The following is a 25,304-nucleotide window of genomic DNA, read 5'->3' as shown; positions in this document are numbered from 1 at the left end:
TTGTAGCTTGTTACTGATTGCTCTCCCATCTGTTGCCTGGCCCTTTGTAATTAAATATCAGTTTTTCTTATCAGCATGCTCAGCTCAGTGCTCTGGGTCACTCCTGCGTACTTGCCTGTCTGCTTTTTTTGTGACCTGCCCCTACTGGGAATCCTTTGATCAACCAGTTGTGCTAACCAGCTCTGTCTACGGATTCTAAGGAGAAACACTGAGAAGCCGGTACCAGCCCAGATCCACTCAGCATCTCTTCTGCATGCTTATTTGACCCTGTTACTTTCTGCTTACCACCCTCTTCTGATGACAGGAGCACACTGGCCTAAACAGGACAGGCCAGAAGTGCCAGAGGGTCAGTGCCCATGACAACAGCCCCCAATAACAGAGGGATAGTTGATGCATAAACACTCCGTATTTTCTTGCCCCTCAACGGAAGGCTCTATGCAGTCTACCAGAGGTCCCCAATGGAACTGAGTCCATGTCCCACAATAGTAACTAGCTCAATAATGTACTTTTTATTAGCTGCCTTCCTCTCTGTCGCCCTTCTCCACACCCTACTAGTATTTCCAGATTCAAATGGCAAATACAGTAAATGAGTTGGTTCAGGGGGAATGCAAACCAAGACAGAAGTCCAGTGCAGTAGACTTCTAAGCCACATCCTTCTGTGCAGTTGTTTTCAATAGTAAGGCGGGTATTTTCATCTCCGCTGACCAAGGTGTATCTATTGTTCAATTAGTTCTGAACTCAGCAGGAAAGAGGTGTGCTATTTATTATCTTCTCCCCACCCAAGCCTCAAGAAAACTTAATAAAGGTTTGGGAAATGCTAGAATGGGAGAAACCCTGTCCCTCACTCAGCAGGAACAAGTAATGGCTGCTTGGCAGTGTTAACAAGGGAGGAGGGGTCATCTTAGCATTTTGCCCCTTCTTGGGCCCTTCCTTCTCAGACCAAGTGAAGCTGGTGAATGGACAACCCAGCATTTCTGCCCAACCAGCTTTCCTAGTGCTCCTTAGGCGCTAAAGGCAGAAATCAAAGCCCAGTATACAGTCTTTCTTTATTGGAAGTCCTGATGTCCAGGAAAGCCAGGACAACCACCAGGGCCCTCAGGATTCCAAATGGCCACTCTGCTGAGGGTGGGGGCATCAAGGGGCCAGTTACTCTTGTCCAGTTTTCCTGAAGTCATAGCATCCTCAGGAGGCAGGAAGCGGCTGTGCCTGTAGAGAAAACACATCAGCATGTACTGGTATCTCTTCTGTGCCTAGCCCTGGATCATTGCTGGGGAGATGATGCAGAAACAGAAGAGGCTGACCTTGCAGAGCCCAGTCTGGAGGGAGAGGGTATCAAGTTGGACATAGTAAGCTATCACTAGGAGCACAGAAGGCACCATTTGGCTGTATTTACTGAGCCCTCACCTTGTGTCATCATTGTTACAGGTATTGGGGACCCTGTAGCAAAAATCTCTGATTCAAGGCAGCTTCCATTAAAAAGGGGAGGGACAGATTACAAATGAACAAAAATAGGTTGACTGGTGAGAAATTCTATGTAGAATTTATCAGGGTAAAGAGCAGAGGAGTGTGTGTGTGTGTGTGTGTGTGAACACGGAGCCCTTTAAACTGTCAGCTACATATGTTCATAAGGCCTTTATGTCATATTGTATGAGATGAGAATGTTTGCATGTCTGCTATTGCGTAGAATAGAGAATAGAGGAGGCTTGGCTCTCACTGCCCTCAGTTAGGGAGGAAAATTATAGCTAGGATGCCATTACTAGGAAGGAGGATGGTGAAGAGAAAAATGATGTTAGTTACTCCAAGTACACTGGAGAGCGACGAGGTTTTAAAGGGGAAACGTGGACTAATTTATATTTTTAAAAAGCTGTTTTGGCTGCCAGGGAAGAGAGACTGTGGGGCAGAAGTGGCCACAGGGAGAAGTTGGTTGTTTGTCCAGGAAAGGAAGGAGTAACCAGTTTTAAAATGGGAGGGAGGGGTCTTTACTCTCCAGAAGCCTAAATGTTCATAGCAGATGGCTGAGAAGCCAATGCAGATAATATGCAGTCATTACTAAATGTTTCCTGAGGAGAATTAAAAGTCCTTCCGCTGATTTCTGCTTTTAGGGTCTGAACCTTTCACTTATCCCTGCCTTATATAAAGAATCAATAGCTACCAGGCCTGATTCAAAGGGCATCTTCTCAGTCTTCAGCTAAGAACCCCCTTGAAGGAGGAGATAGAAGGGAGTCAGTGGAATGAGCCATGATGGAGGGACTGGTAGACCATAGGAGCCTGGGGATGGGACATCAGTGGAGGTTTTCTGAGAGAATTACCATGTAAATTAGGTAAGAATTAGTATGAGATGGACTAGGAGGGGCAGTCCAGGCAGATGGAAACAGCTGGACAACAGCTGGGGAGATACATACTTAAGTAACAATGCATTCACTGGGGCTGGAACATAGAGCTTGAAGTGGAAAGCAGAGAGAGGTGGGGTCAAGGGGTCACAGGGACTCCAGGGTTTTTTGTTGGAGAACTTGACTGGTGTGAGTAACAGCCATGGAGAGGTTTCTAAGCAGAAGCAGAACATGGTTAGATTTACTCTGAAATCATTCTGGGACTATCACAGAGAAAGGACTGAAAAGGATAAGATGGAACAGGGAGGCCCAGGAGAAGGCTGGTCTGGTGGTATGAGAGAGAAGACAGGGTTGTAGGAACACAGAGTGAGCCCCATGAGAGGGAGTTCAGAGAGGGCTGGTGAAAACTGTTACTTTGCCCTTTGGAGTTCACAGTTTATGGAAAGAGGCAGGAAACATAAAGGGGGCAAAAATGCCCCCAAAGGAGCATTTTTAGAGTTTTTTTTTTCTAATTGCATCATCAACAAAATTTTAATACCTCAGATGTCTGCATATTATATTTAATGTACTGTGAACGTTAAAGAGTAGTATTTTCAAGGGCAAAATAGTTTCTGCTGGGTAGCGAGGGATAAGGGGGGGAAGGGAGGAGGTGGGGGGAAGGGGGGAGAAATGACCCAAACATTGTATGCACATATGAATAAAAATAAATAAATAAATAAAATTAAAAAAAAAAAAAAAAGAGTAGTATTTTCCCCTCAACCCATTCTTTCTGCCAGTTCAGATGAGAAGCAGTGAAAGGGAAAGTGTGGGTAAGGGAAGAGGTGAATGAGATCAGCTTGGGGAGGAACAGAGGGAACCAAGCAAGGTCTTGGGATTTTGTTCTCAGTGTGAAAGGAAAGCCACTGGAGAGTTTTAAGCAAAGTTTTAAGTAATGTGACTGGATTTCAGGCTATTGTATGGGGGCAAGACAGAAAAGATTCAGGGACACCAAGAGAAGGATGGGACAGGTATCCTGGCAAAGGAGGGGTGGGAAGATAGTTGGACTAAAGTAAGTGCTCAGTGGGAGAGCTGATCACGTTCTGGTTTCTAGATGCATGGTGAGGGCATGTGCAGAAGTAGAATGGGGCTGAGGAGCTAAAGGTCTACTTTGGACAATGAGAAAGATGATGGGGGTTGTGAGGTAGTAAGTAGATGATGAACTGTCAAGCCTCCTTTACCTCTACAGTTGTAGATGAACGTGGAGGCTGCACCTGTTCAGCACACTCCAGGAAGCGACGCACATGCTCAGCACAGTTGCCAACAGCTGCTTCATTCTGTCGAAGACATTCTTCAAAGGCCTCAAAAGGTTCAGCACAGGCCTGGCGGATCTGGCGGATGATTGGGCTGTGGGGGCAGGGCATTTCAGACTCTGGAACACTCCCACACCACTACCCAGCACCCCTGCCCATACTTGCCTATACTCACTGGGAGGATGTGCACCGAGCAATGCTCATCTTAAGGTGGTGACAGTCCCGCTGCCATGACTCAGGTTTGGCTGCCACACATTGGCCATACTGATCCAGCTCTCGACCACAGTACCGAGCAGTGACCTCCAGGGCTGCCTGCCTGGGGGACGGGATAGGCTGAGGATCATTTCAGACAGCAGGCAAAAAAAGAGTTCTGACCTGGGTCTGAGTTAGGGCTTGGGAACTCTGGTAATCTTAACAATCCTGGGATGAGGACAAGGAGGAGCAGAGCTGAGACTTACAGCCATGAGGGCTGTGAAACGGGCCTCTCTCTTTCTGAAGAGATCACGGAGCTCCTAAAACAAGACAGGCCTTGGAAGAAGGGTCTTGGAGTTTACAAGGTTTAAGATGATGGGGGTTGTAAGGTGGTAAGTAGATGATGAACCATCAAGTCTCCTTTACTTCTATAGTTGTGGGTAGAGGTAAAGATCCAAGAGCTAGCTAGGGTCTGTGGTACTGGGGCGTTTCTTGGCCACAAAGTTCTAGAGATGGGGTCAACGGACAGAGGTATTGGAGATGAGACCTTAGGCCCTGTGGCAGCGTGGGGGTCATGGGAAAGAACTCAGGGACCTATGAGTATGCTCTGGAAACTGTGGGTGAGGCTAGGACTCTAGGGTAGATTCAGAGAGTCCTTCAAGTGAGATCTTGAGGTTTGAGTGGCCAAGGTCTGGAAATCCAGAGCAAAGTCAGCGGGACAAGTCTGTGAGCCCAACAGGATGAGTCTGGCATCCTGAGCAGACCTGGAAAACTCAAAAGGTAAAGTTTGTTCATCAAGGGAGGAACTTGGAGATCTAAAGACAGGTATTAGAATCCTGGAGGTCCTCAGACAATTCTAGAGTACTAGGGTCATGGTGTTGGGGCCTGGGGTCCTGGGAAGGAAGTTTGGGTGACAGAATGGACACAAAATTCCTCGTCACCACTAGGACAAGGAGAGGAAGCTAAACGCTCAGAGGGCGGGGCCTGGGTCCGAGGGTGGAGCTTGTGAATGAAGGCGCTGAATCCGAATTGTCGGGTCTCCAAGGAGCAGGGCGTCCGGTATTTCTTCCTGGGGTACTGGGGAAAAGAAAGAGAGCAGCAGCAAACTCGGGGCAGGTGTTTCCTACTCACATGTCAAGACCGGTGCCGGCGTGGGCTCAGTCAAGGCGACCCGACCCGCCTTTTCCGGTATTCGGTTGTCATGGCGGCATCCAGCCCAGCCCTCACTGCTTCGCCTTTCCGGTCGCAGTGCGGACAAGCAGCCCATCCCACTTAGGCTCAACACGTCATGGCGGCGCCCCACCTCTACTTCCGACCCCGGCCTGTCCTGGCGGCGCCCATCCTTACTTCCGGCCCAGCAGGCTTTTTGTTTTTATCCCTTTACTTCCGGCTTGCGGTGGTGGCGCTCAGGGTCCACCGGAAGTAACGAATCTGAAGAACCGTGGTGTGGGGCTGAGCCACAGCCACCCGCGCTTTCAGCTCTCTTGACTGGCGTTTGTGGCGAGCAGCCGTCATTGCTGCGACCCCCAGCGCGCTGCCGTGGACAGCTAAGCCCGGCACTGTGTCCGCCAGCTGCTGGCTCAGGGACGGGGACAGCCCAACCCCTAATGCTGCACTGCCACTACCAGCCTTGTCCGGTGCCCAGTGTAGTTCTGCGAAACTGGTTTGTGCGCACGCTCGGACCTGATGGGTAGGAGTCACCTCAAGAGCCTGACCGGCCGGCTCGGGCCTCCCATCTGCTCAGCCTAGATTACCCACCCAAACATGGCCTCTCCGTAGCCCTTGGCATAGGCTCTAAAGTCAAGCCCGTGTGAATTTTAACGTGGTTCCTTGAAACCATGGACAAGTTGCTTACTCTTTGTAATTCCTCCAGGGCGTGCTTCCTGAAGTGATGTTTTCACCTGTCTTCAATGTATGAGGTTAGATCTGGGCTTGATTTTCCGTTTATAAGGTTGGATGCCCCCTTGGTCAGAGAACTGAGCATTTGTCCTGTTATCTAGTATGCACTCTGCATACTAGAATCTTCCAAGACTCCAGCTAAAATGAGCAAGTGATAACCACTTGGGGTCTCAATATGCTTATCTGTAAAATGGGAGGATGACAGTGACCTCCTTCACTTAGGACATAGTACAAGGAAATGGTTTCCAGAGACTGATCCTTCAGTAGTTCTGGGTAGGTGAGAGCTGTTACAGGAGGCTTTAACTATGAGCCGTCCTGGTTGGCAGTGCCTGCTTCAGATGACACAAGTAGGTTTGGAGCGTGACACTGAAATAAGGTTTTTACACCTATGCCCCCAAACTTCTAGTTGCTTTTTGACCTGTGGCATCAAATATAAGAAAGACGTAATGTGACCATGGTGTTTGGGGTGAGGCAGATCTGAGAAACAAACAACCTAGAGTCCATTTACTTCAAGTTTTGAAAGGCTGTGAAATTATCAGCAATGACAATTCTACTGTTTATCATTCTGACTGCAGTATGAATGTCAGTTCTGCTGGTGTCTGTGCCAGTCTCCATCTCAGCCATTTACTTCCTCTTCCCATCCTGTCAGTTCTGACTACCATCTTTAAGTATTATCATCCTTATTAAAGAACTGAAATTTCTGTGGGGAAAAAAACCTCTCCAGACTTCTTGGTCTCCTCACCCCTCCTCCCCTCAAGATTTCTGTGGGGTAGGTGCATTGGAGATAAAAGGAAGAGGTGGTGGAAAAAAATGGAACATCCACCCAACAGCGTATTTCCTTTGCCTCAAAATGAACGAACTAGTGGCCAGCAGGGACCTGAGGTTATTTTGTTCCAAGTCAGAACACAGGTAGCCCTCTGTAAGTGTGCCAAACATTTATCTCATTTTTTGTTTATCACACAAAAACAATTCCCAAAAAACACTTAATTAGTGCAAACCTTGATTACTGTTTCTGAGGACTAAATTCCTTAAAATTCTGTTCTCTACTATTCATTCAATTAGATTTTCATTCTATTTAAATAAAAAATGCAAAAGACCAGTTTGCTTTTCTCTGGTCATGATGGAAAAAGGACTGAGTTTACCCTCCAGACATAATCAACTAAAATCTGGACAAAACATGAGATGACAGCATTCAGATGTTGGAAAACAAGCATTGTGGCACAGTGATCCCCAAGGGGACAGAGACAAATGTGGCACTAAAGGCCTAGCTTATGTCTGGCATTTCCAGGCTACACATAACAGGAAGAAGGAATTAAAACATCTCAGTGGTCTCCCTGAGTTGAAGCAAACTTGGGAATTTACAGCGGTCAAGGCAGCTAGTTCATAAGGCAGAGTTTAGGAGAGTGCTGAAGAGTTTTGCAGGGGGTCTCCAAGTCTTCAGGTCACAGCATGCCTGTGAACACAGTCCTGGAGGACAGAGAGAGCCAAGGCAGCACAATAATCCCTGGACCTCATAACTGCCTGTGTTCCCACTGGCCTTAATGGTGAACCTCACTGCACATGGGGTAAAATATTCAGATATTGTCTCTGTAGTGAGCAAAAGTAGCCCTAATGGCTGCTCTGGTCTCATTTAAGAAAGCAAAGAAACACTGAAAGCAAACCATTCATGCTGAAGGATAATGATGATACTAGATGGAAATTTAGTACACAAAACATAAATATTTCCAGATATGGCAACTATGGTGCTAAATATTAAAGTTCTTGTTTTATACATTTCTTTCAATGGTAGTTGACTAAAAGCAAAAGTAGTAATACATTTTTGCATCATCACATATGTAAAAGTATATGACAAAAATGGCATAAAGCACCAAGAGATGGGGAGGTGTGTGTATCAAAGTTCTTGTACTTTGAAGTGATTACATGCCAATACTGTTTATAACAGCAAAGAATGGAACAATTCAAACATCCATTAATAGAGCACAATACAATCATATAGTAAGATATTATATAAAACCAAAACAAACAAAAAAACCCCCAGCACTCTGCAAATTGTTATGAAGGCAGCTTGGTCTTTAGCCAAGTGTGGAACAGACTAATTATAAAATATTCACTGGGCTGGTGGTGTGGCTCAAGTAGTAGAGCACCTGCCTAGCAAGTGCAAGGCCTTAAGTTCAAACCCCAGTGCCACCAAAACCGACCACTCCTGCCAAAAAAACAAAAACAACAAAAAAACCAAATAACCAAAATTCACTGGGTTTTAGAGGTTTAATATAAAAAAAAAATTTATCTCAAATTTTTAATATTCTTTACATGTTTAAGTGTCATTTTGGCTATATTACATTAAAATAAGATACATTCAGTCATAACGGAGGACATCCTGCCATATTCTATATACGACATGGCTGAACCTTGAGGACATTATGCTAAATGAAGTAAGCCAATCACAGAAGGACAAATGCCACATGATCCCACACATGAATTATCTAAAATTGTCAAACTCATAGAAACAGTAGAATAGAATAGTGGTTTCCAGAGGCCAGGGAAATGGAGGAGTTGCTCAACAGTTAAAGAGTTTCAGTGATGCAAGATGAATAAATTCCAGAGATCTGCTGTGCAATGTAGTAGCTGCAGGTGACAATTTTCTACAGTATACCTGAAAACTGGCCAAGAGGGAAGATCTCCCCACTCCCCCTGATACCTCTGACACACACACAAAAACTAAAACCCCAAAGGGGCAGGGGACACCTTTGGAAATAATGGATATGTTTACTTACCTTGTGGTGATGGTATCACTGGCTGTCCTTATGTTCAAATGCATCAAAGTGTGTAATTAAATATGTATAGTTTTTCATAATAATCCTACTTCAATAATACTGTTAAAATATTTTCAGTAGTTTATGTGGCTACAAGAATAAAAAATTACATATATGGCTTGCATTTTCTGTTTGTCATACTGTTCTGCTCTACAAAGACAAACATACAGAAATCTCTGTTGAAAGCAGAGAATAGGAAACTTGGGGCTTGGAAGGAGACTTTTCCCTGTATGATCTTCTATTTATCAATACCCCATTTTAAAAGAAACACATGGAATTTTTTTAAAAATACCCCAAATCAACTCCAGTAGTTATTCTACCAGAGAGACTGAGGAAGCATGAATTCTTGGTTGCCTGGTTATGGTGAGAAGTATTAACACCCTTGAAAAAACCAAGAGTAAGCTGGGTGCAGTGGCCAAGACTGTAATCTTAGCTACTTGGGAGGAAGAGATAGAAAAAATTGTGGTTAAAGGCCATCCAGGCAAAAAGTTTATGAAAACCCATCTCCACCAATAGCTGAGTGCTGCGGCATGGGCCTGTCATCCCAGCTATGTGGGGAAGCCTAAATAGGAGGACTGTGGTCCAGTTTGGCCCAGGCATAAAGCAAGACCGTCTCAAAAATAACCAATGCAAAAAGGGTTGGCAGAGTGACTCAAGTAGCAAAGTGTGCCTGCCTAGCAAGCTCAAACCCCTGAATACAAACCCCAGTACTACTAAACAAAAGTGACAGTCATAATGTCTTCACTGAAGTTATATTTTGTTTTTAATATGAAAGATCTCCTAAGCCAAAGGCCAGCATCAAGTTAAATGACATCCAGTTTCACTTTGATGTTCATTGCTGCCAGTTCAGCTACAAAATACCGAAAAACATAAGGCACAGAGACAGTATCGATAGTGTCACTGCGATTACAAAGAGTACAGTTGTATTTTCTGTTGCGCATAGCAGACCAAGAAGGGGGTGGCTTCTCCAACAGCGGAGAGAGTAAACTACCACACTTCACACACACGTGGGCAACTGAGCGATCAGAGCAGTTGAAAAGGCGGTCATGAAGGAGAAAAGATGTACCATGGGCCAAAAGAGCATCCCGTTCCATCTCCCCAAAACGGATTCCACCCTGGACATTTCTTCCCCCAAGAGGCTGGTTGGTAACTTTGTCCCTGGCTCCAGTTGTCCTAACTTGAAATTTGTCTGATACCATGTGGCGTAAGCGCTGATAATAAACCACACCTATGAAAATGTCTGCTTCCAGTTCTACCCCACTGATACCACTGTACAACCTCTCGGTGCCATAGAAGTTGTAGCCAGCTGCCTTTAACATCTCACCAAAGTACTCTAAGGCTGAGTTCTCCTCAGAGAAGATGAAGGGTGTAGCATCGTGGCAGAGACCATGCAAAGCTGCAGACTTCCCAGCCATACTTTCAATTAACATACCAATTGTCATACGAGATGGAAAACCATGAGGATTGAACAGAATATCTGGCACCATCCCACTCTCAGTAAAAGGCATGTCCTCAGCAGGCCACAATCTGCTCAAAATGCCCTTCTGCCCATGACGACTGGCAAATTTATCTCCAATAGTTGGATTTCGAGGGACTCTCATCGTGATACAAACGCACTTGAATTTTCCACTTCCAGTATCATTACTACACACTTTGATGTTATCCACTATACAATTTTCTTTACTCCTAGGGAAAAAATAAACATAAAAAGTCAAGCTATTTTTTAAACTTACAGAGATATTTAAGTTTTATTGATATAGTTAGTGCTTCATAAAGTATATTTTGTAAAACTTGTTTTTACCGATATTCACAAATACAAATGGAGTTGGTATCCCTAAAAGTACCTATGACAAGGGCTATTATGTTTATCTGGATTACCATCAGTAAAAGCACTAAAAAGCTATGAAGGTGTCAGAGATCATTCTTATTGTAGAAGAGGCCAAAATAAAAATTGACTTTCAACAGGAGGCATAATGAACTTAATATTTTGTCCATGAAACATCCCTAACACTATGGATGAGAGAGTTGAGAGAGATCAAACAACAGTTTCAAAATAAATCACAGATGAATCTCATAAATTGGGACAGACTGATAACAAGAAAAGTAGAAAAAAAATGGCAGTGCACCAGACATAGATCATCTCATTTAAGCAATGCCAATTCAGTTATGACTGAAATCCTAACTGCCATAGTTTGAGTGTCTGGTCCCCTCCCAAGTACATACTGAAATTTAGTCCCCTGTGTAGTGGTATTGGGAGTCAGGTAGTATTCAGAAGGTGATCAAGTCATGAGGATGCAGCCTTTGTGAATGGACAGTAACCTGAGAAAAGATGTTTAAGGAGCTGTTTGCTCCTTTTTGCACTTCTACCTTCTACCATGTGAGGACACCTAGACAGTGTCTCCAAGAGGAACATGTCCTCACCAGAGAGTGAATCTTCCATCCGGTGCCTTGATCTTGGAATTCCCAGCCTCAGATGTGTGAGAAATGAATTTCTGTTTTTTATAACTCAATCTTAGGCAGCACAGACTTAAGACGTAACTGTATTACTACTTGAATTTTTTCCAAAAACTCTCCTTTTAAAAAATAACTTCCAGCTGGGCACAGTGGCTCACACCTATAATCCTAGCTACTTGGAAGGCAGAAATTGGGAGGTATCAAGGTTTGATACCAGCCCAGGCAATAAATTTGTGAGACCCCATCTTGACCAATGTGCTGGGTGCAGTGGTACACATGTCATCCCAGCTAAACAAGGAAGCACAAATAGAAGGATCACCATCAAAGCTGGCTGGCCTGGGTATAAAGCAAGACCATATCTCAAAAATAACCAAAGCAAAAAGGACTAGTGGTGTGGCTCAAACAGTAGAGCACATGCCTACCAAGCGCAAGGCCCTGAGTTCAATTCTCAGTATAGCTGGGGCATGGGGGAAGATAACTTCCACTGAGCTCCAGAAACTTCCAAGAGGCGGCCTTAAAAACCAACTCAAATCCCCAAACTTACTTATAGTATGTCACAAAACTTTCCCCAGTGCTGAGGTTTAGGTAGCTGTAATAGGGATCTCCATGCTGCAGTTTAGCTCCTATAAACGGCAATCCATCATCATCTAACTTCTGCACAACCCGTGTGTCACCAGGTTTAACCCCAAACACCAGGGTGTCATCTCCTTGTTTAATTCTTTCAGCAAGGTCTATGAATTCAGTCTTGTAGACACTTCCATGGGCAAAGCCTCGTTCCCAAGAAGCCTTGTTCACAATCTGCAAGTCAGAGAGAATCATAATTTAGTACAGGTAGAATAAAACAGGTAGGATTTTAATACTTTAAGAAAACTGACATTTGATTTTAAAACACTCCCCACATTCTCTAAATCACTGATACTATTAAGATCCAGACACATAAGGTTTAAGACCTAATCACAAATAAAAAAAGGGTAGACATATCCAAAAGCATATTCACTCAACATGTACTCATAACATGCACTCAAATATGGAAGATAAATGTGCACCTGAATTCTCAGTGACTATTCCTCAAGGTCTGTCCACTTTCACCTTAGACCAAGAATCAATCATTTATTAGAACGACCATGTTCCCAATAGTAGGAACTTGGGGACGCATAAATATTTCTTCAGTGATCAGAAAAAACATGAAACTTTTAAAAATCAAAAATAAAGACCTAACTACACCTGGCGAAACTTACCATAGCATCTTCCATATCGTAGCCAGTGTAAGAAATCACAGCAACAATGGCATTTGTCCCAACTGGATAGTTATCCATGTCATAATAATCATACATGTATGGTCTTACTAAAGGACTTTGTGGAGTCTGAAGACGATAGAGTTTATTATCAGATCGGTCTTGGTAAGTGAGAAGTGGGAAGCCCATAGTCTGTTTACCTACACAGAAAAAACACCATTGCATTTTCTGTTTTTCACTCTCAATTTTAAAGTTGTGATGTAAAACTGGAAACAAATACTTGCTACAGGAGAATGATTAAATCATGGAGGTTATGTTTACTGCAGACTAACATTAACTATAAATTATACATGCATCAACATGCTCAGTGCAGAGTTACATTCAATGATACTATTTATATATATTTATAACACATTCGAAACAATTTTATATTTATGGAAACATTAAAGAGGATACAGAGGCTACATACAAGCCATGGGCTACTTCTGGGGAAAATGGAATTAAAATGAGATAGTAACTATTGCCAAATTAAATTACTTGTTTTGCACACATGGACAAAAATATCAAAATTTGTAAATATTGGGTTGTGAGACCCCCATCTCCAAAATGATCAGTATAAAATACACTGGAGGTGTGGCTCAAGAGGTAGGCGCTCTACTTGAATTCAAATCCCAGTTCCACCAAACAAACAAAGGGCACTGAAAACGATAATTATGTGAGTGACTATACTGGCTTATATCCTTTTTTCTTTTTTTGGTGGTACTGGGGCTTGAACTCGGGGCCTCGTGCTTGCTAGGCTTTGCTAGGCAGGCACTCTATCACTTGAGTCACTGCACCAGCCATCATATCTTTCAAAAATAGAATCACAAGATCTTGCACAACTGAAACTGATGACATCTACAATTACTTATTTCTTCAAGAATGTGCATGTAGAGAATTCCAAGATGGTGGCTAGAGGGAGGAAGCAGAAAGCGTGCCTCCTAAAGTAAAATCTTGGAGAGATGCTGGAGATTCACCTTACAGGAAAAACCACCTAGAAGAGGCAAAACTTTGACTCCTCCACACCCCCAGACTGACCATAGTATCCCCACTCCACATTAAATGGAGAAACCAGGAGGGCTCCCACGCCACGGCCAGACGCAGGCACCCAGACCGCTTGGGAAGACACCAACCACAAGGTGAGCTAAGCAGTACGCGGTACTCCCACAGACAACCCTGGGCCAGATCAGCATAGCCCCCTGCACAGATTGACCCCCACCCAGGGAAAAAAGAAAAACTGAATAATAAGCAATAACAAAAAAAAAGACACATAGCAAAGAAGGCGGGGCGCCCTGAGCGCCAAAGAGGGGGGAGGGGAAATCCCTCCGAGAACTGTAAATAAACAAGCCGGCTAGAGAAGGCAGGAGCAGCGGCATACACCCAGCAACCAGGAGCGGGAAAGCTTGTGAAAGCAGCGGTGGGAGGAAAACTCCACAGGAGAGGGGGAAGACCACTTCCCACATGAACTGTAAATAAACACACAGGCCTGAGAAAGCGGGTGCAGTGTCACCTCCCCAGTATACTGGAAAGGGGAAAGCTTGTAGCAGTGGCTCGCACACAGGAGAACTCTTGAGTAAACAAAGCCTGCAGGGCCAGGTGAGTGCTAAGCTCACCCCTGAGATCTGCATAAATAAACCCTCCAGCAACAGCAGGCTGACAGCAGCGGGCAGGCAAGCCATAGCCTCAGATAGCCATTCACAGAACTGTCTCCAGAAACTTTTTTTTTCTCTCTCCCTACCTTTGATGAGACAACAACTGAACTACACCTGAAAAGCATGCTGAAAAACTTACTGAAACTGTATTGCATTTGAACTTGGGACACTTTGTGGGGTTTGTTTGTTTTTTTTGGTGCGGTTTTGTTTTATTTTGGATTTTCTAGTCTTTTTCCCCTTTGATGAGACAACCACAGACCTTCTGACCATCTCCAGGAATGCAGGCTGAGGGACGAACGCCAAAATTATTAAGACTGAAACTTTATTCCATTTGAACTTAGAGATTTTTATTTTATTTATTTATTCTTTTTACTTATTTTATTATTTTAATTTTTTTGTATATTTTTCACTTATTTATTTTATATATATATATATATATATATATTTTTTTTTTTTAAATTTTCAATCCTCTCTCTGTCTCTCTAATGTCTGTTCAGCTTATGGTTGATTAGGACACTATCTGTCCCTGTTTATACCTTTGAAACTTTTTTGGTTTGTATGTTTTGTTTTTTCCTACTTATTTGTTTTTTCCTTTTCCTTTAACTTCTTTGCTTTCCATCGCTCACCCTTCTATTCTAAATATCACCAGTGCTATTATTACAAGCTAGAAAATACTTAATTGCACACAGTATAGGGAAAATAACACCACCAAGGGCACTGACGGGAAGACAGAAAAAACAGGGAAACCAGTTTCCTCACAGCAAAAAATTAGTACAGGAATCAGAGGGAAATGAAGAAAACAGTAACTCAGATCCAGACTCCAACAAAATGAAGATAAACTATGCCAAAGAACCCAATGAAGCCCACAAGAATAATCTAAAAGAAGACATACTACAGATACTCAATGAGAATTTTATAGAGATGATACTGGATACGGTCAACCAAAATGTACAGGAGACACTCAAGAAATTCTACGACAACAAAAATAAGAGAATTTTAAAAAACACAAGAAGAAATAAAGGAAACCATAGTGGCATTGTATAAACACCAAAGTGAAACAAAGAACACGATTAATAAAGAGATAAATGAACTCAGGACAAAAACAGACAACAATAAAGAGGAAATGACCCAGGATATGGAACACCTCAGAAAAAAGAACGAAACAGAATTGCAAAACAAAATGGAAGGCCAATCCAGCAGAATAGAACAAACAGAAGACAGAATCTCAGAACTCGAAGATGAAATGGTAATTAAAGGAAAAACTGAAGAACTACTAAACAGCTCAAGACCTATGAAAAGAAAATGCAAGAACTCACCGACTACATCAAAGGACCAAACCTGAGAATCTTGGGCATCGAAGAAGGAGAAGAGGTGCAAGTGAAGGGAATGCGTAATTTATTCAACAAAATAATAATAGAAAATTTCCCAAATCTAGAGAAAGATATTACCATACAGACACAAGAGGCCTCAAGAACACCAAACAGACGAGATCAAAATAGAACTACCCCACGACATATCATCCTTAAAACAACAAGTTCAGAAACTAGGGAAAGAATATTGAAGGCTGTAAGAGAGAAAAAACAAATAACATACAAAAGTAAACCCATCAAAATCACAGCAGACTTCTCAACAGAAATATTAAAAGCAAGAAGAGCGAGGGGTGATATCTTCCAGGCACTGAATGAAAATAATGCAACCACAGGATACTCTACCCAGCAAAACTATCATTCAAAATAGATGGAGCATAAAAGTCTTCCATGATGAGCAGAAACTAAAACAATGTGACCACAAAGCCACCACTACAAAAGATTCTGCAAGGGATTCTGCACACAGAAAGTGAAACCCAACATAACCATGAAAGGACAGGCAGCACCAAACTACAGGAAAAGAAAAACAAGAAAGTAGAGAATAACCTCAACTTAGGTACACACAATCAAATCTTCAAACAACTAAGACAACTAAATGACAGGAATCACCACATACCTATCAGTACTAACATTTAATGTTAACAGACTTAATTCACCCATCAAAAGGCACCATTTGAAAATGGATTAAAAAGGAAGATCCAACATTTATTGCTTACAGGAGACCCATCTCACCGACAGAAATAAACATAGGCTTAGGATGAAAGGCTGGAAGAAGATTTACCAAGCCAATGGCCCCCGAAAACAGGCAGGAGTAGCAATATTTATCTCTGACAAAGTAGACTTCAAACCTACATTGATCAAGCGAGATAAAGAAGGACATTCCATACTAATAGAACGGGAAATAGACCAAAAGGAAATAGTAATTATCAGCCTATATGCACCCAATGTCAACACACCCAATTTCATCAAACATACCCTGAAAGACCTAAAAGCATATATTAACTCCAACACAGTGGTCGTGGGAGACTTTAACACCCCATTATTATTAAAAGATAGATCATCCAAACAAAAAATCAATAAAGAAATCCAAGATCTAAAATATACAATAGACCAAATGGACCTATTTGATGTCTACAGGACATTTCATCCAACTTCTACACAATATACTTTCTTCTCAGCAGCTTATGGAAGCTTCTCCAAAATAGATCATATCCTAGGGCACAAAGCAAGCCTCAGCAAATATAAGAAAAGAGAAATTATACCGAGCATACTATTTGATCACAATGCAATAAAACTAGAACTCAACAACAAAAGTAAAGACAAAAAACATGCAAACAGCTGGAAACCAAGTAACTCATTACTTAATGAACAATGGGTTATTGATGAAATAAAAGAGGAAATTAGAAAGTCCCTGGAAGTCAATGAAAATGAAAACACAACCTACCGGAACCTATGGGACACAGCTAAGGCAGTCCTGAGACTAAAGTTTATAGCCATGAGTGCAGATATTAAAAAGACTGAAAGATCCCAATTCAGTGACCTAATGATACATCCAAACTCCTAGAAAAACAAGAACAAGCAAATCCCAAAACAAATAGAAAGAGAGAAATAATAAAAATAAGAGCTGAAATCAACGAAATAGAAACCACAAAAACCATACAAAGAATTAATGAAACAAAAAGTTGGTTCTTTGAAAAAATAAACAAGATCAACAGACCCCTGGCAAACCTGACAAAAATGAGGAGAGAAAAAAACACAAATTAGTAGAATCAGGAATGCAAAAGGGGAGATAACAACAAACACCATGGAAGTCCAGGAAATCATCAGAGACTACTTCAAGAACCTATATTCAAATAAATTTGAAAATCTTAAAGAAATGGACAGATTTCTAGATACATATGATCATCCAAAACTGAACCAAGAGGGTATTAATCTATAACACAAAATGAAATTGAAGCAGTAATCAAGAGTCTCCCCAAAAAGAAAAGTCTAGGACCTGATGGATTCTCTGCTGAATTCTATCAGACCTTTAAAGAAGAACTGATACCAACCCTCCTTAAACTGTTCCATGAAATAGAAAGGGAAGGAAAACTGCCTAACACATTTTATGAAGACAGTATTACACTCATCCCAAAACTAGGCAAAGACACCTCTAAAAAGGAGAACTATAGGCCAATCTCCTTAATGAACAATGACGCAAAAATCCTCAATAAAATAATGGCAAACCGAATTCAACAACACATCAAAAAGATTATTCACCACAACCAAGTAGGCTTCATCCCAGGAATGCAGGGGTGGTTCAACCTCCGAAAATCAATAAACGTAATAAACCACATTAACAGAAGCAAAGACAAAAATCACTTGATCATCTCAATAGATGCAGAAAAAGCCTTTGATAAGATCCAACACCATTTCATGATAAAAGCTCTAAGAAAACTAGGAATAGAAGGAAAATACCTCAACATTATAAAAGCTATATATGACAAACCTACAGCCAGCATTATACTAAAAGCAGGAAAACTGAAACCATTACCTCTAAAATCAGGAACCAGACAAGGATGCCCACTATCTCCACTCCTATTCAACATAGTTCTGGAATTCCTAGCCAGAGCAATTAGGCAAGAAGAAGGAATAAAAGGAATACGAACAGGTAAAGAAACTGTCAAAATATCCTTATTTGCAGAAATACAAATAGGTAAAGAAACTGTCAAAATATCCCTATTTGCAGATGACATGATCCTATACCTTAAAGACCCAAAAAACTCTACTCAAAAGCTCCTAGACATCATCAATAGCTATAGCAAGGTAGCAGGATATAAAATCAACATAGAAAAATCATTAGCATTTCTATACGCTAATAATGAACAAACTGAAAAGAATATAGGCAAACAATTCCATTTACAATAGCCTCAAACAAAATCAAATACCTAGGTGTAAACCTAACAATGGATGTGAACGACCTCTACAAGGAAAACTATAAACTTCTGAAGAAAGAGATTGAGGAAGAGTATAGAAAGTGGAGAGACCTCCCATGCTCATGGATTGGTAGAATCAACAGAGTAAAAATGTCTATACTCCCAAAAGTAATCTATATGTTTAATGCAATTCACATCAAAATTCCAATGACATTCATTAAAGAGATTGAAAAATCTACTGTTAAATTTATATGGAAACACAAGAGGCCACGAATAGCCAAGGCAATACTCAGTCAAAAGAACAATGCTGGAGGTATCACAATACCTGACTTCAAACTATATTACAAAGCAATAACGATAAAAACAGCATGGTACTGGCACAAAAACAGACATGAAGACCAGTGGAACAGAATAGAGGACCCAGATATGAAGCCACACAACTATAACCAACTTATCTCTGACAAAGGAACTAAAAATATATGATGGAAAAAAGACAGCCTCTTCAACAAAAACTGCTAGAAAAACTGGTTAGCAGTCTGCAAAAAACTGAAACTGGATCCATGTATATCACCCTATACCAAGATTAACTCAAAATGGATCAAGGATCTTAATATCAGACCACAAACTCTAAAGCTGATACAGGAAAGAGTAGGAAGTACTCTGGAATTAGTAGGTGTAGGTAAGAACTTTCTCAATGAAACCCCAGCAGCACAGCAACTAAGAGATAGCACCAATAAATGGGACTTTATAAAACTAAAAAGCTTCTGCTCAACAAACGAAATGGTCTCTAAAATGAACAGAACACCCACAGAGGGGGAGAAAATATTTGTCAGCTACACATTAGACAAAGGACTAATAACCAGAATATATAGGGAACTTAAAAAACTAAATTCTCCCAAAATTAATGAACCAATAAAAAAATGGGGAAGTGAACTAAACAGAACTTTCTCAAAAGAAGAAATTCAAATAGCCAAAAAACACATTAAAAAATGCTCACCATCTCTAGCAATAAAGGAAATCCAAATTAAAACCACACTAAGATTCCACCTCACCCCTGTTAGAATAGCCATCGTTAGCAATGGTGACCATCAATTACAGGTGTTGGCGAGGATGCGGGGGGAAAAAGGAACCGTCTTACACTGTTGGTGAGAATGTAAACTAGTACAACCACTCTGGAAAAAAATTTGGAGGCTACTTAAAAAGCTAAACATTGATCTACCATATGATCCAGCAATACCACTCTTGGGGATATACCCAAAGGACTGTGACACAGGTTACTCCAGAGGCACCTGCACACCCATGTTTACTTCGGCACTATTCACAATAGCCAAGTTATCGAAATAGCCAAGATGTCCCACAACTGACGAATGGATCAAGAAAATGTGGTATCTATACACAGTGGAATTTTATGCAGCCATGAAGAAGAATGAAATGTTTTCATTCACTAGTAAATGGATGGAATTGGAGAACATCATTCTGAGTGAGGTTAGCCTGGTCCAAAAGACCAAAAATCCTATGTTCTCCCTTATATTCGGACATTAGAACAAGGGCAAACACAACAAGGGGACTGGACTTTGATCACAAGATAAAAACAAGAGCACACAAGGAAGATATGAGGATAGGTAAGACACCTAAAAAACTAGATAGCATTTGTTGCCCTCAACACAGAGAAACTAAAGCAGATACCTTAAAAGCAACTGAGGCCAATAGGAGAAGGGGACCAGGAACTAGAGAAAAGGTTAGATCAAGAAGAATTCACCTAGAAGGTAACACACATGCACAGGAAATCAATGTGAGTCAACTCCCTGTATAGCTATCCTTATATCTCAACTAGCAAAAACCCTTGTTCCTTCTTATTATTGCTTATACTCTCTCTTCAACAAAATTAGAGATAAGGGCAAAATAGTTTCTCCCAGGTATGGAGGGAGTGGGGGGGATAAGGAGGGGGTGGGGTGGGTGGTAAGGGAGGGTGTGGAGGGAGAAATGACCCAAGCATTGTATGCACATATGAATAAAAAAAAAAAAAAAGAATGTCCATGTGAAAAAAGACAAAGTCAGCCTAAAGAGCTATTCTACATTAAAGGAGACTAAACAGATTTGACAACTAAATTCAGTGTATGATCTTGGGCTGGGTGCTTGTTGTACAGAAAAAAAAAGTCATAAACAGACGACCAGTCAAAATTTAGGTAAGAAGTAAAATACAGCCGGTGCTGATGGCTCACACCTGTAATCCTAGCTTCTCAGGAGGCAGAGATCAGTAGGATTGCGTTTGAAGCCAGCCCAGGCAAATAGTTTGGAAGACTCTATCTCGAAAAACCCTTCACAAAAATAGGGCTGCTGGACTGGCTCAAGGTGAAGGCCCTGAGTGCAAGACCAAGTACCACAAAAAAAAAAAGAAAGAAAGAAAATATAATACCACAATGTTAAATTTCCTGATTTTGACAATTATTCTTGGCTATGTATGTAAAGGTTTTTGCTGTTGGGAATATATACTGAAACGTTTAGGAGAAAAGGGGCAAAAGAGGCACTGTGCCTACATCTTCAAAGGGAAAAACCGGGCAAAATGTTAACAGAAGAGATGACGGGTCTATGGGAGTTCTTCTCAGTACCATTCTTACGACTTTTCTCTAAGTCTGAAATTAGTTCACAGTAAATCCTGAGTGCTTTTCTTCTATCCATGCGCCCACTACCACCCTCTGCATCTTACCCATCTGGCACTGGTACATGTTCCGTGGACTCTGGTTGTGATCAGAGAAGGGGATGAAGTTGGCGATCACACTCAGCAGGCTGTGAGGGAAGAGCTCCTGGTGTGTGCTAACGCCAGCAAAAACCTCGTTCTCAAAGACAGCAATGTTCATGAAGAGCTGGAGGAGAGAAGGATGAGGACGTGCAAGGCACAAAATAACCCTAGCTGCCAGCATCTTAGCTCTTAAAAGAGTTTAGTTAGGACTCCAAGACTCCAAAGAACCCTTTCTCAACCCACCATCATGAACACTGCAGAGACCTGTACAGCTGTGAAGGGGAATAGGAAGAAAGAGAATTTTTAGAAGTAGCAAAAAACCCAATTTTGCAACTGCAAAGATGTAGGTGAAGGCACAGTGAGTCTAACAGTCTCCCCACTTGGGGCAGAACCAGGTGCAAAGAAGCTGTGGGAGCTGGGCGAGATGGTGGGCAGGTAACATGACCACCAACACTCACTCTTAGGTGTCATGGAGTGAGGCAAGACACTGAAACTGCTTAGTGCTGGTCACAGAGAGGGCACAAGTTCTGATTTTCTTTGAATGCTTTTCAAAGCAAGAGCTAAGTTCCAGAAAGGTACATAATATATAAGCACACAGATCCACCCATCACACACATTGTACATACCTGTTCCATAGTTCCAATTAGTTCTTCTTTGCCCAATTCCAAGTTCTGCACAGGCCGTACCAGTCTGCAAGGAGTGGTAAAAAGGAACAATCCTGGGTACAGACTTGGTTTTCCTGTCATGGGGATAAGGACCACCTCCATCCATGGAGGAATTTTTTTTTCTCTCAACACCTGTTTTCAACAGAAGAGAATTTCATAAAGAATAAGTGGTATGTTTTATGCCACCCTACGCCCGTCACTGGGAGGCAGGTAGAATAGGAAAAGAAAAGCAGTATCTTAAGAAATTAAGTTATGCTGGTAATAAACCCACTGCCCCAGCCCCCACATACAGAGATGGCAAAAGCCCTGCACTTACAGGAGGGCTCAGCCCCACCATCAGGCAACCCAGCAATTAGACTGGAGAGAGGTAAGATGAGTTTATTCTCTGATGTCTGAAATATATATTTCCAATTTTACTTTTAAATGTATCATATGAAAAGGCCCTTCAATCTAGGAATTTAAACCAAAACTATAAACATTTGAGAAAGAGAAAGAAAACAAAACCCATGTATCAAAATTTAAGGGGATTCACGGCAAAACACATTATCAATAAAAATGAAAGGATGTTGGGTGGAGGGAAAAATCAGCAGATATGTTGGTCAAAGGTACAAACTTTCAGTCATGCCAGGGGAGTAAATCCTAGAGATATAATTATAGCATGTAACCACAGGTAACAATGCTATACTGCACAGGTGAAATTGGTTAAGTGGGTAAATCTTAGTATTCCTTACCACACATACAAAACATACCAAAAGACAAAAAAAAAAAAAAAAAGATGAAAACAAACTGAATTCTTAAATAATAAAAAGGAATGAAGTAAATCAAAAAGCACACATTACCAAAACAAAATTTTAAAACCATAGGCCATGAAACCAAAATGAAATGGAATAAATGTAGGTCACCAAACAGACCTCAACAGAGATAGCAAATTTAAGAAGACTAACCTCCTTATTAGAAATGAAGAATTTCTGCCAGGTATGGTGGTACATGCCTGTAATCCTAGCTATGTGGGAGGCATCGGTAGGGGGATAACAGTCCCAGGCTGGCCCTTGCAAAAGTGCATTCCTCACAGTCTCTGCCTCCTGAGTAGCTAGGACTGCCAGCTTGAGCCACCATACCTGGCTCTATTTTGTATGAAATACACGAATGACCTTTAAAAATTGCTGATTTGGAAAAACACTTGAAATACTAACATTAAGGAAGTATTAACCCTGACACTAGTAGCTCACTTCTATAATCTCAGCACTTGGGACGCTGGGGTTAGGAGGACTGTGGTTTGAGGCCAGCCCATTCACAAGACCCGATCTCAATCGATGGCTGGGCACAGTGCCATGTCTCTCTCGTCCCAAGCTACATGGGAGGCTAAGGTAGGGAGTATCATAGTTTCAGGCCAGTCTGGGCAAAAAAAGGGGAGACCTTCACCTCCATGGGAAAAAGCTGAGCGTGGTGGTGCATACCTGTCATCCAGTAATGGCAGGAAGCATGAAACAGAAGGATCCCAGTCTAGGCTGACCTGAGCAAAAAGTGAGACTCTTTCTAAAATGACCAGAGCAAAGAAGGCTGGAGGCATGGCTCAAGCAGTAGAGCACCTGCCAAGCAAGTGTAAGGCTGAGTTCAAACCCCAGTACCACCAAAAAGAAAAGAAGAAAACAGCACACCAGGACCAAGTAGAATATATTTTACAAATTTAAGACTTATTATTCCTTACTATTATCTGAGAATAAAATATAGTATTAATTAGAATTAACTAGTAATAATACTAACTAAATTAGTATTTTTTCCCTCAAAGGTGTCATAAATTAAAGTTACTAGATGACCTAACCCAAAACAAGTGAAGGTAGGCACTTGACTAGAGATTTGTGCACCAACGTTCACAGCAATATTATTCAAATGATCAAAAGATAGAAACAACCATGGCAATGATGGATGAATGAACAAAAATGTAATGTGTCCATACAATGGAATATTATTCAGCCTTAACAAAGAACATTCTGACACATGCTCTGACATGCATCATACTTGCTGACTAACATCATGCTATGTGAAATAACCAATCACAAAAAGACACTGCATGATTCCACTTATATGAGCTACGTATAGAAAGTAGAACAGCAGTTAGCAGTAACTAGGGAAGAGGAAAATGAAAGCTGTTTGATGGGCACAGAGTTTCAGTCTGGGATGATGAAAAGGTCTGGAAATGGACACTGGTGATGGTTGCACAACAACGTGAATATACTTAATGCCAGTGAACTGTACATTTAAAATAGTTAAAGTGGTAAACTTTGTTAGGCTTAACACAAGGGCCAGTCCAGAGAGGTCCCCACTGACCAAATCTGATACAATTTGAGCTTCAAAATAAAGTAACAGAATACTCATGAAATAAAACAAGCACAGATAAGTCTGTGCTGATATAAATAAAGAGAACAAAAGCTCTCACAGAATAACGATGAATAAACAGAACAAGTGATGGAATTAGAAAACAGCAGTTAGTAACCACTGCAATGTTAACTCAGCCAAGAATCATCAATGCAATAGCAATAATTCAGCAAAGAATTATTCAACCAGTGGTTGAAAATTAGATAGGAAAAAGGGTCATCACGTACCTTTCAACTATCTCTCCTAAACTTACAGGGAAAAAAAGCTGCACAGCGAATAACATAAGGAACACAATCCTAAAGAGATTAAGGTTAACATCACCAGAGGGCAAACCAATGTCATGTGCTTCCTGAAATGATCCCCTGAACCTCATGAGGAAAGAACACACCCTTTATATTTCATATACATACTCCTAAGTATATAACCCAAAACAAATGAAACCAAAATTGAGGGCTAGCGTACGTAGCAACTGGTGATCTTCTTCCAAAGTTCAAACTGAGGGCTAGAGGTGTGGCTCAGGCAGTAAAACTCCTGCCTAGCAAGGGTGAAACTGAGTTCAAACCCTAGTACTGTCAAAAAAAGCTGCAGCGAGGCCAGGTGGCTCATACCTGTAATCCCAGTTACTTGGGAAGAGGAGATTGGAAAGATCATGGATTGAGGTCAGCCAGGTAAAGTAAGTAAGACCTCATCTCCACAAAAAGAGCTGTGTGGTGGCGGGCACCTGTCAACCCAGTTATGCAGGAATTGTGAGTAGGAAGACCGCAGTCCAGGCTGCCCTGGACAAAAAATTTAAGACCATATCTCAAAAATAACAAAAGGATCATGGTTCAGTTGGTAGAATGCCTGCCTAGAAAGCATGAGGCCCTCAGTTAAAAATGAAAACCCAATACTGTCCCCTCCGCCCCGCCAAAAAATGATAAAAAAGTTAAAATTTGTTAGATAACAGAATGGGGCCTGAACTGAAACTACCAACAAGTACATATGGGTCAGTTGTCTGTCGATGACCCCAACCAACGAACAGTGCCACCAGAGGCATTTATGGAATCAGCTTCAACCCTTAACTATTCCAGATTGCCTGTGGCCACCTCATTACCAGCAACAAACTAAAAACCAAAGGTCGTCAAGGAATATGACAACTCACAAAGACCCAAGATCACCTTAAAATGCCGGAGAGAATCTGCAATGCCAGGAGCAAGCTCCTTATCCACCCAGCCCAGCATGACGCCATCCAGCAGGACAGGGTAGCACTCACTGTATGGTCGATGTGGGGCTCCATCAACAGGAGTGACCCCTGGCAGAGGGAACAAACAAAACGGTCACTTCAGGTTTTATCCACCA

General features: G+C 41.7%; 2 protein-coding genes across 3 annotated transcripts in view; both read right to left on the bottom strand.

Moving 5' to 3' along the window:
* Nucleotides 1-1,032: 1,032 nt before the first annotated feature.
* On the bottom strand, nucleotides 1,033-5,172 carry Chchd5 (coiled-coil-helix-coiled-coil-helix domain containing 5). Of its 2 annotated transcripts, none has more exons than XM_020175256.2 (4): nucleotides 4,943-5,172; nucleotides 3,795-3,931; nucleotides 3,548-3,713; nucleotides 1,033-1,206 (listed from the first exon to the last, which is right to left on the bottom strand). In XM_020175256.2, exons 2-4 carry the CDS (start codon nucleotides 3,821-3,823, stop codon nucleotides 1,183-1,185), a joined length of 219 nt encoding a protein of 72 aa, XP_020030845.1. In that variant the 5' UTR covers nucleotides 3,824-3,931; nucleotides 4,943-5,172; the 3' UTR covers nucleotides 1,033-1,182. The 2 variants fall into 2 exon arrangements, with proteins under 2 accessions (XP_020030845.1, XP_020030844.1); XM_020175255.2 differs by having other exon boundaries at nucleotides 3,795-3,935; nucleotides 4,943-5,166.
* Nucleotides 5,173-7,961: 2,789 nt separating this feature from the next.
* Polr1b (RNA polymerase I subunit B) overlaps nucleotides 7,962-25,304 on the bottom strand; it is a 32,330-nt gene continuing 14,987 nt past the window's right edge. Inside the window, exons 10-15 of the mRNA XM_020175253.2 lie at nucleotides 25,124-25,257; nucleotides 21,552-21,722; nucleotides 20,893-21,049; nucleotides 12,216-12,412; nucleotides 11,522-11,775; nucleotides 7,962-10,209 (exon numbers count right to left, since the gene is read on the bottom strand). Of these exons, the coding sequence (XP_020030842.2) occupies nucleotides 9,327-10,209; nucleotides 11,522-11,775; nucleotides 12,216-12,412; nucleotides 20,893-21,049; nucleotides 21,552-21,722; nucleotides 25,124-25,257 (1,796 nt within the window). The 3' untranslated portion in view covers nucleotides 7,962-9,326. The remainder of the gene's footprint in view (nucleotides 10,210-11,521; nucleotides 11,776-12,215; nucleotides 12,413-20,892; nucleotides 21,050-21,551; nucleotides 21,723-25,123; nucleotides 25,258-25,304) is intronic.

The sequence above is a fragment of the Castor canadensis genome, chromosome 12 (assembly GCF_047511655.1).
Source record: "Castor canadensis chromosome 12, mCasCan1.hap1v2, whole genome shotgun sequence".
NCBI classification, from domain to species: Eukaryota; Metazoa; Chordata; class Mammalia; order Rodentia; family Castoridae; genus Castor; species Castor canadensis.
This window is presented reverse-complemented; position numbering and strand designations above follow the sequence as displayed.